The 16,036-nt window shown below is 35.4% G+C and overlaps 1 protein-coding gene across 1 annotated transcript in view; it reads right to left on the reverse strand.

Moving 5' to 3' along the window:
* The window catches only part of MAGI2 (membrane associated guanylate kinase, WW and PDZ domain containing 2), a 1,282,556-nt gene that overhangs the window by 441,113 nt on the left and 825,407 nt on the right, over positions 1–16,036 (reverse strand). Inside the window, exon 4 of the mRNA XM_087821115.1 lies at positions 14,500–14,712. Coding sequence (XP_087677241.1) covers positions 14,500–14,712 — 213 coding nt within the window. The remainder of the gene's footprint in view (positions 1–14,499; positions 14,713–16,036) is intronic.

The following is a 16,036-nucleotide window of genomic DNA, read 5'->3' on the forward strand; positions in this document are numbered from 1 at the left end:
AGCAGAACTGTGGTGAAGACAGCTTAACGCAGAAACTGTAAAGAGAGTACTACTGACACATAATGTGAATGTGAGGAATATGAAATTCGACAATCATTTGGGAGCATAATCAATAGTCATTAACATTAAAAGATATACATATGCAAATATACATATACTTTGATTCCATAATCCCACTTTGAGAATATATCCTCTACAAATAAAGGTGATGGTGTAAAAGGATACCCATATAATAATATTTATTGCAGCACTATTTGTAGTAGCAAAGCCTTAAAAATGATTTGAATGTCTATAAATAGAATGTGATTAAATAAATTGTGGTTATCATTACCATGAAAAACTACCTAGTGTAAAAACAATAAATCAGATTTGTAAAAACAATGAATTAGGTTTGTATCTAATGACTTGAAAAATTATTACTATTGAAAGAGTAACCCAAGTTGCAGAATAATATATATTGTTAAACCTATTTTTTAAAAATAAGCAAACATCAAGCTAGATATATGCATATAATTTTGTACATAACTATATAAGCATGAAAACTAGATGGAGGAATGTACAACAGATCAACTTTGATTACCTAAGTAAATTTGGATGGGGGAGGGAAAAGTTTTTTTTACATACCTTTATGTTTATTAGCTATTATTATTATTATTATTTTTAAATATATCTTTATTGATTTCAGAGAGAGGAAAGGAGAGGGAGAGAGAGAGATAGAAACATCAATGATGAGAGAGTCACTGATCGAGCCCGCAGCCTGGGCATGTGCCCTGACCGGGAATCGAACCCTGATCGCCTGGATCCTAGGTCAACGCTCAACCGCTGAGCCACACCCGGCCGGGCAGCTATTATTTTTATAACTTCAAAAATTAATAAAAATAATTTTAAATGAGTAAATTAAACTAGAATATCATCTTTGTGTCAGTATACTTCTTGGATCAATTTTCTGCATATGTATCAATCTCAGAAAGCAATATTAAAATCATCTTTATGAAATACAAAGCTCAAGAACACTTATAATCTTTCATTGTTTTGCCCTTCAAATGAAGGCTTTAAAAAAGTGATGCCGTCTCCCAGCTGATTTCTCATACAGATTTGACTTTCGCAAATTGCATAGGAAAGAAGCAGCAAGAGAAGGTACAATTATGTTCTTTAAGTCATCTTAGCTGTACCTTATTGAAACATGTAATTACCAATACATGAAACTCTCTGTTTTTGGATATTTCCAACTGTCATGTTGCATTTGAAAGTTAAAATGCAAGTTCATGATCTGAACATATTCATTTATTCAATATTTATTTAATATTTGTTAAGCACTCAATTGGTGTCAAGCACTGACAACAGAGGACTGAACAAGAGAGGCATGGTCCTTGCACTCATGGAACTCAAAATATGTCAAGATGTGTAGTATTAATTAATTAATTAATTAATTAATTTATTTATTTATTTATTTATTTATTATTTTTAAACTTAAGGTGGAGCATGAAAGAGCTCCATCTTTATTTTATATTTTTATTTTATTTTTAAAAAATATATCTTTATTGATTTCAGAGAGAGGAAGGGAGAGGGAGAGACAGAAAGATCAATGATGAGAGAGAATCATTGATCAGATGTCTCCTGCATGACTCCTGCTGGGGATCAAGCCCACAACCCGGGCATGTGCCCTGAGCAGGAATCGAACCTCTATCTCCCAGACCCTAGGCTGATGCTCAACCGCTGAGCCACACCTGGCTGGGCAAGATGTGTAGTCTTTAAACAATGTGTGATGAGTGCTAGTAAAGGGGAAAATGAGATTTTATGCATATGCATTTACCTAATGTCATTTAAAGAGCCAAGAAAAACTTGTTTTTCCAATGTGCTATCAAATGTGAAACTTGAAAAAAGAGTCAAGAGACTTTTTTCAGAGGAAGTTAAGGGAGAAAAAAAAGATGAAGATGGAGTAAATTAGGCAAGGCATACTCAGGATTTAAGACTGTATCCTGAGAGCAATGAGAAGGTACTTCTGTGTCTTAATCAAGGGAATGACAATTAGTTTTGCATTCTGTTCAAAGATTACCTTAACTGTTCTGGGGGTTTGAGAATGACAGCAGTACATAGATACAGACCAGTGGGGAGTTATTTTTATGTTCCAGGCAAGAGATGATGGTGTCATGGGCTTGGAAAGAAGTGAACTGAAAAAATATTTATAGTGCAGATTTGTCATGATTTTCAAAACAACTGGATAGATGAGGGAAAAATGAGAAGTCGTGGTAAACCTGGTGAGTGGCAAAGCTATTCCCTGAGATTGGAAAATGAGATGAGGAGCAGTACTCTGTGGGGAGTGGGGGAGACCGTGGGTATAGCTTTGGGCACACTGAGACAGAGGTTCGTGCCAAATTCACAATGGAGATGTCATGTCAGAGAGCAATTGGCTGGAGAGATTCCACTTGAAAGACAAGAGCATATGACTAGAATGCATTATAACATAGGCCATTGGAGGGGAGGAGATTGCCTAGAGAGACAGTGCAGCAAATGGAAACAAGAGCCCCTAGAGCAGCTGTCTGCAGAACTCTGACATTTAGCAGTCAGCGAGAGAATGATCAGGAAGGGCAGCCAGGGGAGCCACAGGAAAACCGGTAGGTCTTCATGCCATTGAAGACAAGCAGAAGGCAACAAGGAAACACTTTACTGTGGGAAAAGCTCCTAAAAAGTCCAGCAAGACACGAAATCTATTGAAATGAATGACATGGAGGACAATGGTGACGTTAACTACCAGTTATGGAGTAGTTACCATGAGAAGCCAGGTTGGAATGGATCAGAGCATGAATAAAAAGAAAATAGAGAATATACTGACAGAGAATTCATTCAAGAAGCTAAGCTATGAACAAATGAACTTTTTTCTTTGACAATATAATGCTATTATATTTTCAAGAGAAATGTAAGACAGCTCTTGAAAACAAAAGTCTAGAGTCTTTGGAGATGTCTAATTATATTTACTGACATGCCAGAGATTATTGAGCCAAGTTCTTCCAGTTTATCTAACCCATGTGTTTGTTCATTCATTCTTTTATTCTAATTCGGTTGATCAATCATTACATCATCAAACATGAATTTAACACTGACAGTGTACAAGATACTAGACAAGAGCTTAATGAGGGAAAGAAAAAGAATTGTTTATCAGGCTATTGTAAATTGATTTGAAAGGAGAGTAATAAGTGGCTCCTGCCTTCTCTGTCTTAACAAAATAAGAGAAAAAAATGAGTAAGGCAAAGAGAGAACCATAACGTTTCCACATTTACTATTCATTAAAGCTAATCTAGGGACATAGTTTATGGTGGGAATCAAGGGCTTCTGGTGAAACCCAGAATCAGGCCATTGTACTCATAGGCAGCCTTGAAGCAGGGCAGGCTTCCCAGGAAGGAGCAGAGCCTTTTCCCAGAAAAGCCATGTTCCCTGGCCCCACATGTGGAGGGCCTCCCTCTTTACAAATATCCCCCACCAGAATGGTACATTTGTTATACAGATGAGCCCACATTGACAAATCATTGTCACCCCAAAACCATAGTTTACATTAGGCTTCACTCTTGGTGATGTACATTTTATGGGTTTGGACAAATGTACAATGACATGTATCAAACATAATATCATACAGAGTAGTTTTACTGTCTTAAAAGTCCTCTGTGAATCTTCTGTTCATCTCTCTCTTCCCTCTAACTCCTGACAACCACTGATGTTTTTACTGTCTCCATACTTTTGCCTTTTCCAGAGTGTCATGTAGTGTAGAGCCTTTTCAGGTTGGCTTCTTTCACTTAGTAATACGCATTTAAGTTTACTTGGTATCTCTTAATGACTTTATAGCTCATCTTTTTTTAGCACTGAATAATATTCCATTCTGGATGTACCACCAGAGCAGACTGCTAGTAATAAAGGATGGGAAAGAACAGATTTTATATGCCGACCAAAGGTGCAAGTGTGGCCATTCTTGCCATGCTCCCCTCCTCCCATGAAGTACAGCTTAGAAATATGTGTGCTATGTGCTCTCACACAAATCTCATGTATGTCAGATCTGTGGTTTGAGAAGCCCTAGGTTGTTTAATTCTGACTATGGAGAAGGAGCCAAATAATTCATGCATATGTTTTACTTTTATAGAGATATAAAGCTATTTCTAAATTAGGAAGTGGTCTTGTAAAATTGTCATTTTTTACTTCCAAGAGACATTTCTTAGCATGGTTTTATTGTTAAATCTAAACATATTTTTTTTCTGTGTATATAAATGTAATTTTCCCCTAAGATGCTTATTGCTGAAGTAAATGGACTTTATCAAACACTGACATTTTTTTCGAGCAGTGCATTTTGCATTCTAGGTTGCTTAGATACCTTGCAAAGCAGAGCAAGTCTCCCCCACCCCCAACAATAGAAACAAAGTATATTTCAAGAGATAAGAAACCACTTTTTAAATAATGGTAATGATAAAAAATTCTCCTTTGACCAGGGCTCTTGAATTTCTTAGAAATTGTGTAGAAACATTGAAACACAAAACAGACATTAATAATACACGGTCTTTTTCAAAATAATAATCACATCTTTTATTATATTCGATGACCAATAAAAACATTTTATGCATTGCCTGGCTGAGTTAGTTGGATGACATCTCATGCACCAAAAGGTTGCTGGTTTGATTCCAGGTCAGGACACATGCCCCGGTAAGAGCTTGACCCCCAGTAGGATGCGGGCAAGAGGTAGCTGATTGATGTTTCGATCTCATAAGGATGTTTCTCTCTCTCTCCTTCTCTCTTCTTTTCTAAAAATCAATTTAAAAATCCTAAAAAAAAAATTTTATGTGTATGTTTACTCTTGTGAAGAATTAAGAAAATATAGTTTTATTCGCCTTTCCTAACCTAGTGGTTTTGTTGGTTTCCTTCTTTTCATAAGAAATCAGAAGACCTCAAGGATACTTATAGAGCACAGGGAGTAAAAGCTATTTAATTGGAAGAGAGTTAAATAAATGTATGTATTTTTGCATTCAGTCCAGTTCACACAATTCTATAGTTGTGGTCCAGTCTAAGGTTACAACAATATATGCAGTAGCCATGTGATTTGCTTACATGTTTATTGCCCCAGCAGTATCTAACACATTGATTTTGAATGCAAATCTAAAGATAAGTGAGAATGCCATTGTTTTGAATGTGCTTACCCAGTTTCATTAAAGAATAATCAGAAACCCAGATAAAACCACTTCAAGAAGAAAGCCTATTTTATACTTTATCTATATTTTCATTTGACATGTTTGAGGCATACAGTTGATATTCAGCTTTCTGGAATTGCCATCCTTTGAAATGAGGAAGAATATTTTGAAGCTAGATAGGAAATTGTTGATTTTATTTCTTTGAACAGTCATAACATTTAAATTTTTAAAATTTGTTTTAGCCCACGAGAAAGCTCTGTGATTTATATTTCTAATGACTATATGACAAATTTTAATAAATCTAATAATTTTTTCTCCTGTGTTTATATTAATTCTTTGGAAATGAACATGACTAGAGAACATTTAAGGGGGGGAAATATTGAAAAACATATTGTAGTTGATAAAGAAAAAGAATACAAATTATTTAAGATTAATAGAATTTTTTTTTCTTTTTGTTTAGCAATTCTCAGATAGTAGCAAACATGCCTCACAGAAAAAATGTAATTGCTAAGGTTGGTGTCAGACTGCCTGGGTTTAAATCTATCCTTCACACTATGATCCTGAGCAGCTATTGAATCACTCTGCACATTCCTCAACTTCCTTAACTGCATGATGGGGCTGATAGCATCACCTAACTAAGAATTTGACATGACATATATATAAATTGCTCAGAACAATAAACTACTGAAACATAGTAGGTGATTAGTAAATGTTATATATTACCAATGAGAACACTAAGTAAATTGCATAGTTAAATCAATCAAGCAACCTAAATGGTTTCTTCCTACAGAGACAAGAATAATCAATTTTATATGATTTTTAAAATATTAGGTGTTTTCAAAAAATAATACAATTGCAAAAAAGAGAAAGAAAGAGATACACACAAAATTGACTTTTTCTTTACAAGGTTTGTGCATAAATTGAGTTTTTCTTCTTCAATTGAGACATACTATGGAGTTAAGTGATTTAAAAGAGAAAAAATAATCCTCAGAATCCACACATTTTTCTAAGTTCCTTATTATTTCCTATACAGTTTAGCATTTGATTTTGCTGGGCACCAGGAGCTACTACTCTGCTATAGACTTGGTATCACCTATAATCTTGGTACTTTTAAAAGTGCTGATTTAAAGCTGAATCAGAGACATATCTCCCCAATTTTATATTAGCCAAAGGCTTAGTTTTCTCATATATCCCAGGGCAGTCTTCACTTTCAAGTCTGCTTACAACAGATTGCTCCACACTCACACTCCATGGAGGTGGGAGTGGTGGGGCTTGAAGATGCCCTTTGCTTTCTTGCAAATTCAGCAATATCATTAAAAAGTATGTTAGTTATATTGATCCAAGGCATTATTGTATTGTAGGGGTGGAGGGGTGAATGGGCTATCAGGGCATGAGTTCACTTCACTGCTAGAAGCTGAAATTCTTAGAATTTGAACCACAGACTCTTGTTAAATGAACACTTCAGGGTTGACTCTTGCACAAGAGAAAAATATTATTGCAATTTATTTTTTACTATGGCCATTCTATTGATTATATCCTATAATGAAAACTGGAGGGCATTCTGTCTCAGAAAGAAAACAGTCAGGTGGTGGCTGCTTGCATTCTATATAGCCAGTTAATTGAAAATAGCCAAGATTATAGCTTATTGCTAAAAGTGTTATCAATTTTCCTTACTTTTACTAAACCTTCTAAAATGAAAATTGTAATATGAGTGCTAAAATGCTTTCACATTAAATGATTAGTAAGTTTTTGTTCATCGCTTAAAAATAATTACTTTTTTGATGTAGTAAAACATGCAAATGGACCAAATTCAAAAGGACAGAGGAAATAAGTGCAAAGTCAGTTTTCCTCTGGTTCCTACTCCCAGTGCTCCAGCAAAGCAGTTGGCAAAGGCAATTATTTTTTCTGCTCCTTTGGAGAGTTTTCTATGTACATTGATTATTTTCAGTTGGTGTTTTCTGACTCCTTAGTTCTTTTAAAGGGTTTCTAAATTCTAAAAGAAAAAAAGCTTTTAATGTAAATTATGAGATTAAGGAGGACTAGGCCTTAAACACAATGACAATTAAAAATATTTTTTTTCTGAGATGTTCACAAATACTGCCTTTTATTATTTGAGGCAATGAAAGAAGCACAAGTCATGAATAAAATATTAGAATTAGGTAAAGTTATAATAATGATTTTTGAGATATATATCAATAGAGAAAGTAGAAATTCTCAGTCCTGTAAAGAAATTAATTTTTATCTGTGATATTTGTAACCAAATTGGATCTCATCTATTAAGGGTGCTAGCCAGGAAAATGTGAATTACTGAGAAACAATGTCAATACCTCAAACTTATTTTATGTCTTTATCTATAACACACAATTGGTTATAAGTTGTATGGAACATGAAAAGAACATTAAAAGGCTGGAAGATGAAAAAAAAAATCCCAAGAAATAAAAAACTAAATTGGAAAGAATCACTAGAAAAATGAGCAGAGGGAATTATTTCCCTTGAACAGGGGAGAAGAGCTGCCTTAATTAGAATATTTTCTTCTTCCTGTAATATTTAATTCTTTAAACATTTTAATAAAAGTAGAATGGAGTAGGACAATAAAATGAATTCTCACAGCTTTGAAACTATACGCTGCATGATTTTCATAAAGTAATGAATTCTGAAGATATTTATCATATAGAAACAAGTTCCTCAAATCCTCAACTAACTCTGATATAGTATTGAAACTGATATAGTATTGAACACGCTTAAAGACCAAAACAAGACATGAAATGAAACATAGGGCATGAATATGTAATTTTTTTTTTTTAATCTTGCTTTCAAAATCCTAGGAAAAATATGTAGAAACTAGTATTATATGAAACATCACATCACCTTCTGAAGTTCTAGGAATGTTGAAAAGGCTGAAAGAGAGAAGACTTTTAAAAATCTTGATCTTGATCACTCAAATGCTATTCTTTGGGGCCAAATTGGAGTCTAGGTATTTTCTGATGAGAGCATGAAGTCAGGTAGGAGGGAAAAAATAAGGGCACTGTCCCCAAAGATGGAGCTGTGTAGAAGGAATGAGTGCACAGACAGATCTTATCGAGAGATCTTCCTCTTCAGAGACAAAGGCCAGAAATAACTAGAGCAATCTGAGACTTCACCCCAAAATTATAATCACTTCTATGAGGAGAACATGAGATAAGAAAATAGAATACAGGGAGAAAATCAGACCTAGAGAGGATGGGTGACTACAATTAGAAGTAAGCTTAGACTCAACTAGTCCACAGGCTTTCTGTAAGGGCGGCTCAGCCCTGAGTGTCACCCAGGCTGTCCTCGTTCCTCATTCCCTGTTCATGGATCAAATAAATCCTCTCTCTCACACATCATATAAATCCTCAGAGAAGCAGAAAAACACTCTCCACAAAGGGTGAGCACAAGATCCCGAAAAAGCTGAATCAGTTTTGAATGCAAGAAGGGGCTCAAATAATGCACCGCTTTCAGTGTAATTGCAAAGCGAGCCTGTCTTGATTTAAAGTGACATTTCTGGAACTAGTAGTGATTTCATTTCCCCCCAGTGGTGTAGCTATAATTACTACTATAGTTCATAACCACAAACTCTAACATGATTATCTTGTTACTTTATAATCACATCTAGATAATAAGAACATTTTACAATTGGGGCAGTTTAAACTTTCAAATAATTCTTTTAAGGAGTGACAGAATGTCTCTTATTTAAAAATGGAATATCTAATCTATATTGGCCCCAGAAATTTGCCTCTTCAATGGAGAGATAAAACCCACTACTGAGTTTGGGAATAAGACCATAAACTTAAGCCTCCTCCTAAAAAAGTATATAAATCTGAGTGGATGAGCACATCACAGTCTCTGTGAACCCACACAGAAATAGGCAAGGGATAGGCATCTCAGAGTGGGCTATTATTCGCAGGAAAACAGTGAGATTCACTACAGAGGACATAATTCTTTTGACAGTGACAGGCCCTTATTCACAGGACCAGGACTGATGGTGCATGCACAGTCAGCGTGCCAAGCGGCACAGGACCTGGACACAGGTCCCTAATGGTGAACTGAGATCATTGCTAAGGACACTGGGTGATCACATAAGGGACACTCTGTTTGCTCTCTGGGAGATGCAGTTCATTTGCACTAATTGCAGGCCTGGGGGCCTGGAGAAGGCAGCTCTGTATACACATACTGTATTCCCTTTGTTGGCGAAGGTAGCTCTCACGGGCCCTGTTCCTCCTGGCATTGTGTGTGTGTATTAACAGAGAGATTTAGCTGCCTTTAAAATATATGTGCATTTCTAATTCTTTGCACCAGGCTTACTAATAGCTGGTGAGGGGAAGCTACAGTATAATAGTGAATTACTTTCCGGAAAAGTTTAGCAGATAATTCATGAAATAAAAGAAATCCAGGAAAGCTTAACCCAATTACTGTGCTTTTCAGGATTTGCTTTTCTTCAGAAAAGTTCAACCTTATGAAAAAATTCTATTTATCTGTTAACTACCTATTTATTTTTGGTATTTTCACAGAGAAATTGAATAATTCTCATCTCTAAGAATATACTTTAAAAAATATACTGCTGCATAATTTTCTTTAGTTTTTAAATCACTTTTGAAGAAATGTAAGATCAGGAATCTCATGTGTTTGGAATTTAGAAACACTTTATGTTGAAAACATGGATTAGTGTTAAATGAGCGTGAAATACATCTAATCATATTAATACAGTAAAACTTTAACATTCTCTAGAGGTATGGCTGACTAAAAAAGAGATTTACTAAGATCTTTAAATATTTAAAGATATATACTAATCACTGGGATAGGTAAACAAAGAGTAGTCCTTGTCCTAACAATGTTTACAGTGTGTGTAGGGATGCCAGACACACACATTATGAAAAGTTACCTACAAGTACCAGCCTAAACAACACCTCCCCAATGAATGAAAAGTGTAAACTCTACTTCAATAATTCAGAGATGAACAGTGTCAACGTTTCATTATGGGAGTCAGCAAAGAACTTCTAGGGAATATCAAACATTTTATTGAATTTGAATAAAAGAATAGGAGGTTCAAATAGGTGAGAAAGGCCTATCAGACAGGCGAAGGTGTTTTATGAGTATGAAATGTAGAGAAGAAAGTGGGAGAGTATTACTAATGGGAGCCAAAACTAACAGAGATGTTGCAGCCAAATATGGGGGGACCTGAGTGGTTTCCCCAAAAGTTTGAAGCAGCAGAAATAGGAGCTCATTTAAGTTTTGAGGATAGTTACACGACCAAGTGCAATGCAACAATCTTTAATTGATCAAGGAATGACAGGTAATTTGATAGAGATGCAGCCTGGAGGGGTGTAGGTCAGTTAGGAGACTGTGATGCACAAATGAGGTGATAATCTAGGGTGGGGCAGTGAAATTTGGAAGGAAGAGAAGAAAGTTAAAGAACTAGTGATCTTTTATACTCAATAATATTTATAAAGCCAGGGGGAAAGAAGAATCAAAGATAACGCTCAGCTATCTGGGTAAAAAGAAGAATTAGAGAAATTAGGTAAAGGTCTTGGTCAGTTGGTTTGCTTGTTTGTTTTATAGGAGAAGAGTTTAAGTGGAACATTGCATTTAAGTGGAAGAAAGGCTTAGGTGGGGCAGTTCAGTGAGCAGTAGTTAGAAATATGGCCCTGGAACATAAGAGAGAAGTGAAGGCTGCGGGTAAATCTATTTGAAGCCGTGGAGCTGGATGTCAACTCTAACAAGATAAAGATGTCTAAATATAGGTGAGGTTAATATCAAAGGAAGGTTTTCCGGGCATATGAATTTTAACTATCTGTTTAAAGACAGATTCTCTAAGATGATGTGGTATATATCATCCTTGCAAGCATTAGATCTAACACTCCTGCCATGAACCCAGTGAAGGATGAATATAATGGAATACAATGCAGATAAAATACACTAAGCTGCACAATCGTGATTTATCTTATGGAGGCCGGGAGTCACTCTGTCCTTAGCATGGTTAGCAGCCCAGAATAGGTTCAGGTATTCAGGTGTCCAGATCTCAACCATGTTAAGTGAACTATTATCTTAGTTAAGCACCTTAAGCTAAATTTCAGCATCTCATTCGTTAAGCAAATCTATGATTATGGAATTAGAGCTCATGTATGTCAGGGAGAGAAACATTTCTGATTTAAGACACTGAAATATCATAATATGTCTTTTCTAGGTGACATGGGCTAAATCCATGTGTCTGGTGTAATTCTGAGCAAAAAGGAGAAACCTAGCCTAAAATGAGTATTCACATACTTAATGTGAATTTTCATTGAAGATGTTTGTAGAACTTCATGGAGAAATTACATATTTAAAAGTGGTCATTGATTTTACATAGATATGGTCTGAGACAAAAATTAATATGTAGTTCTAGCTGTAAATTACAGTTCAAAGGATAAATGATAACTAAAATGAGTGATAGAGGTAAATTGAGGACTCCTCTAAAACATTTCTTTACCTAAAGAAAATAGTTCTTTTTGGTAAAGTATACAAAGAGTTAAAGGTTGGTAGGTTTGATGATTATATACATACAGATATTATAAAAACAAGGAATTTTTTATACCTACAGAGGGAAATAAGTTCACTTGTACATGGTTTGGTAGGTAAAAATTTATAATGCCACTTTAAAAGATGTACAGGTAAAATAGTGTTTACTATTTCTAACAAATATGTTTGTGCTTCTATTTGGTGATATAAGATTCAGGATAGCATAATAGCTAAGAACATGGGTTTTAGATTCAGATTTCCTATATATGAATTGCAGTTATTGAGCAAATTATTTAACTATAGTGTACCTCTGTCCTACTCTGTAAAACAGTACCTACCTAATAGGGCTGTTAGGAGAATGAAATGAACTAATATATATAATGAGGTTAGGGAGTTCCCAGCACATGGTAAGCATCATAAGTTAATTTTTATATTACCATTATTATTAAAAAATTTTATAATGGAATATAGTTACCTCAGTAAACTTTTCTCACTCTTTAAATGTGCCTCATTGCTGTTCTTGAATTGATGACTGATATTAATTGCTATTATAGGCTCTTAGTCAATATAGTCCAATGTTAACTAAAATTTAGGCAATAGTTTTCTCAATATTGTTTGAAGTGTACTCACAGGGCAAAGACCTTGTGATAAGGCTCAAAAGGTGAAGAGTTGGGTGAATGTATATGAGAAAAGGGCAAAGAAAACCTGAAGTTTACATTGAATAAACATAAAGAAAAGCAATGACATTTCAAAGATGGGAGTTGTCAAAAGATTTCAAATAAGGGATGATGCAAAATTTTCTGGAGAGGGGTTGTTTCTTCCATCTTTGAACACTGGGTGAAGAGCTGCCTAATTTACCATCTCTCACCTCCCAAAACGGGGGGAGAAAAACATAAAAGCCACTTGCCTAGCCAGGCTCTAAGAGCCACTGCTGTGGCATCTGTTGACTATCCAGAAATCTCAGAGTTGTCCTAGACAGGTGTTCTCTACCATCTTGAGGCTGAGAGGTTCAGAGATGGTCATACAGCTAATCAGCTGGTCAAGAAGAGTTTAGACCAGTTAATTTTCTTTGGGGCCCTTAAAAAAATTCCTAGCCATAAAAATACCCCATTCCTCACGTCTAAGATATGAATAGAAAGGAATGGTGCTTTCTAAATTTACTATGCCTCCCAATTAAATAAATTTCTAGTTTAAGAATATGTGGATCAAGAATGCTGCATTTGATTTTCCCTATACAGAGTAGAAATGAAATAAAAACCAATGGTCCAGGCCTAACTAAGACAATATATTTGACATTGTTAACTATTAGGTGTTAATCAGTAAAAAATTCTGTAACTGCTCTTTTACCCCCAGCTTCTTCTTTTTGTGTGTGTGTGTGATTTCTGCTTCCTCTCAACTAAGTTGTTGTGTTTCTTACATCAAAACTCAACTTATAAAATTATGTACTATGAACTTAATTGAAATCTATTACATGATGAAAAGTTATGACAACAGTATTTCAGAATCAAAAAAAGAGAAGGTATCTAATTTCTTGAAGATTACCAGGTCATTTAATAATTAACAAGTTGTATTATATACCTATAGTGATTTTTAGCATTTGTAAATAACTAGGGTAAGATAATAAGTTTTTAACCAGTATATTAATGGATGAGGTTATGCTTCTCTGAATAATCAAGATGAAACCATTTTGTAAGGTTTTATACTTTGATTGGTACAGATTAGATTTTGGTCTTCTTTATGTTCAATGAATATTTTACAGATATTATGAACAAAAGAAGGCAAAAAATAGGCTTATAAACTTTTCTTTGATAAAAATAATTGAGCATGAAAATTCAAATACTATGTCACTATAGAAGCAGTATAATTATAAACAAAAATACATCAAAGTAGTTGTAGGAAATATCTTAATAATAATATACACGCAAGGTGAATGTATTAACATTTTTTCAAGAGCTTTAACTTAGCCCTTAGATTTTCAGTGCCCGCTGAAACATCATTATTTTTAAAAAATGAATAAAACAAAACTTTAGAAACTTACTCCAAGATAAGAGGCTAAGAAAATGCCATAGTTTTGTTTTGCTAACATTTAATTATAAAAAATATTATGAAAGAAGTATTTTACAAATAAAAATGTGGCACTCTGTTAGTAATAAGCATAAGAAAATAGCAAATCTACACCTTGCACAAATACACTTTATATCTGTCTAGTATTCTTCATATATGATATGAATGATCATAAATTAAAGGCCTAACTAGTCTTTTACTTGTTCAAGGGTAGGTGCCTTCAAAATGTCAATGTATAAAAATGTTTTCTCTGCACTGCCAGGTTGGGTGGTAAATACATGGGCATTATATGGCTATAGTTATTTTGAGGACTATATTTATTGACGTTTTAACTAAATCACATGACACAACCTCTATTTACAGATCTGTGAGTATAGTAAGATTTCTAAGGATAGATTTTTATTTAATATAATTAACAAAGACTTCAGACCTTTATGTAATCATATATATTTATGACTTGTAACACTTTCTAGGAAGTATAAACCAATATATTGCCACTAATATTGTAAATGTGAAATAAAAATTGAGAAGGTTGATTAGTTGATTGATATGTAAAAATTAAAACTAATAAATTGGATACAATAATTATGTCCTTTGCACTTGATATAATCTCTCACTAAATACAACTGTAAATATATATATATACACAAACATATATGTGAAAAAATATATATATATATTTGAACATACAGATATAAGATATATTTAGTTACATCTAAAAGAGCTGATGAGCCTATAACAAATGCAGATAACTAACCTGGTGTTCCCCCTCCGTTTCCATTGACCACAGGCCTCTCTTCTTCTTCCTCCTCAGGAGGCTCTATACTTGCTTTCTCCATGTTGCTCACTGACTTATTCCTCTTCCGTTTTCCTTCAGCACTCGCAGTGGCTCCTGGAAGTATCTGGTCTGTTACATTTAATAATAATGGTGCTGGTTCTGCTGGAGGCTTTGGGGTACCGTAGTAGTTGTCTGCAAACAATACCAAAACATTATGGAGTTAAACATTTTTCCTACTATGTACATAACTTCTAAAAAATGACAAACTTGTACCCTATTTTATATATATATATGTATTTTGTGCACATACATATATCTGTATGATTTTTTATCTTTTTTGAACTTCATTTGTTACTTCTATTGTATTGAGCTTTAGTGCTTAAAGAGAGAGATCTCTCTTCATTCTCACCTTTGTGCCAAACCAAAATATAATCTTAAGTATTAGTCTCAAATGGTATAATGTAATTTCAAAATTACTTAAAACTTTAAAAAAATAGGTTTTATTGGTTCAAGATGGCAGTATAGGTAAGAACAGTACTCGTGGCCTCCCACAACCACATCAAAACTACAACTAAAATGCAGAACAACCATCACTCAGAGCCTCCTGAAATCCAGCTGAACAGAAGCCTTACAACCAGGGAACTGAAGCAGCACCAAGACCGGTACGAGGGGCGGAGACGCGGGCGGAATCTGTATGAAATGGGGGACATGGGCTGGTTCCATACTCAGGTGCCACAGTTTAAAACTGGGAGGAATATCTTCGGAGTGGTTTTCCAGAGAAGCAAGGGGTCCCAGCCCCACATTAGGTCCCACAGCCCAGGGTTCCAGTGATGGGAAGAGAAGTTCCCACAATTTTGAACTGTAAAAACTAGCAGGAATTCTGGCTGAGAGAGCAGAGGCTACTGGAGTTCCAGGCATCTCCCCTTAAAATGCTGGCTCAGGGACTCACTCAGAAGCGCTCCCTCTGAGCTCCAGTGCTGGGCAGCAGCTTGAAAAGAACCTGGGACATTCGGGGAGGAATTAACTTGCCTGGAATCATGGAAAGAGCTGGAGGGGCAGTTTTCTCACAGACAGAAAACTGGTAGAGTTCTTGCTCCTTTGGCAAGCCTTCCTACCACAGAGCCCGCAGGAAGACACCTTTTCTGAACCTTCAATAACCTGAATCACACCTTTCACCCAGCCCTGGTGATTCCTTGAGACCCAACCCCTCCTTACTTGCAAGCTCATCCAAGCCATTTCCAGTTACTTTTCTATGCAAGTGGCCTCTCTAACCCCATGCTTAGGATTTTCCTAAAATCCCTCAAATAAGCAGAATCTGGCAAGCATGCCCCATACCTCTCGATAAGTGGCCCCAGACCTGGCACTAGCAACAGCCTACATTGGTTCATGGTTTGGCCTCTCTTGAACAACTCCAAGACCAGCACAAGTAGCAGCCATTTATGGACTGCTGTGTAGCTCAGGTTTGGTGGCCCTGGGCAGGGCACAGGAAGAGGCTGACATTGCACCTCCCAGGAGG

Source organism: Miniopterus natalensis, chromosome 10 (genome assembly GCF_054644295.1).
Source record: "Miniopterus natalensis isolate mMinNat1 chromosome 10, mMinNat1.hap1, whole genome shotgun sequence".
Classification (NCBI taxonomy): Eukaryota; Metazoa; Chordata; class Mammalia; order Chiroptera; family Miniopteridae; genus Miniopterus; species Miniopterus natalensis.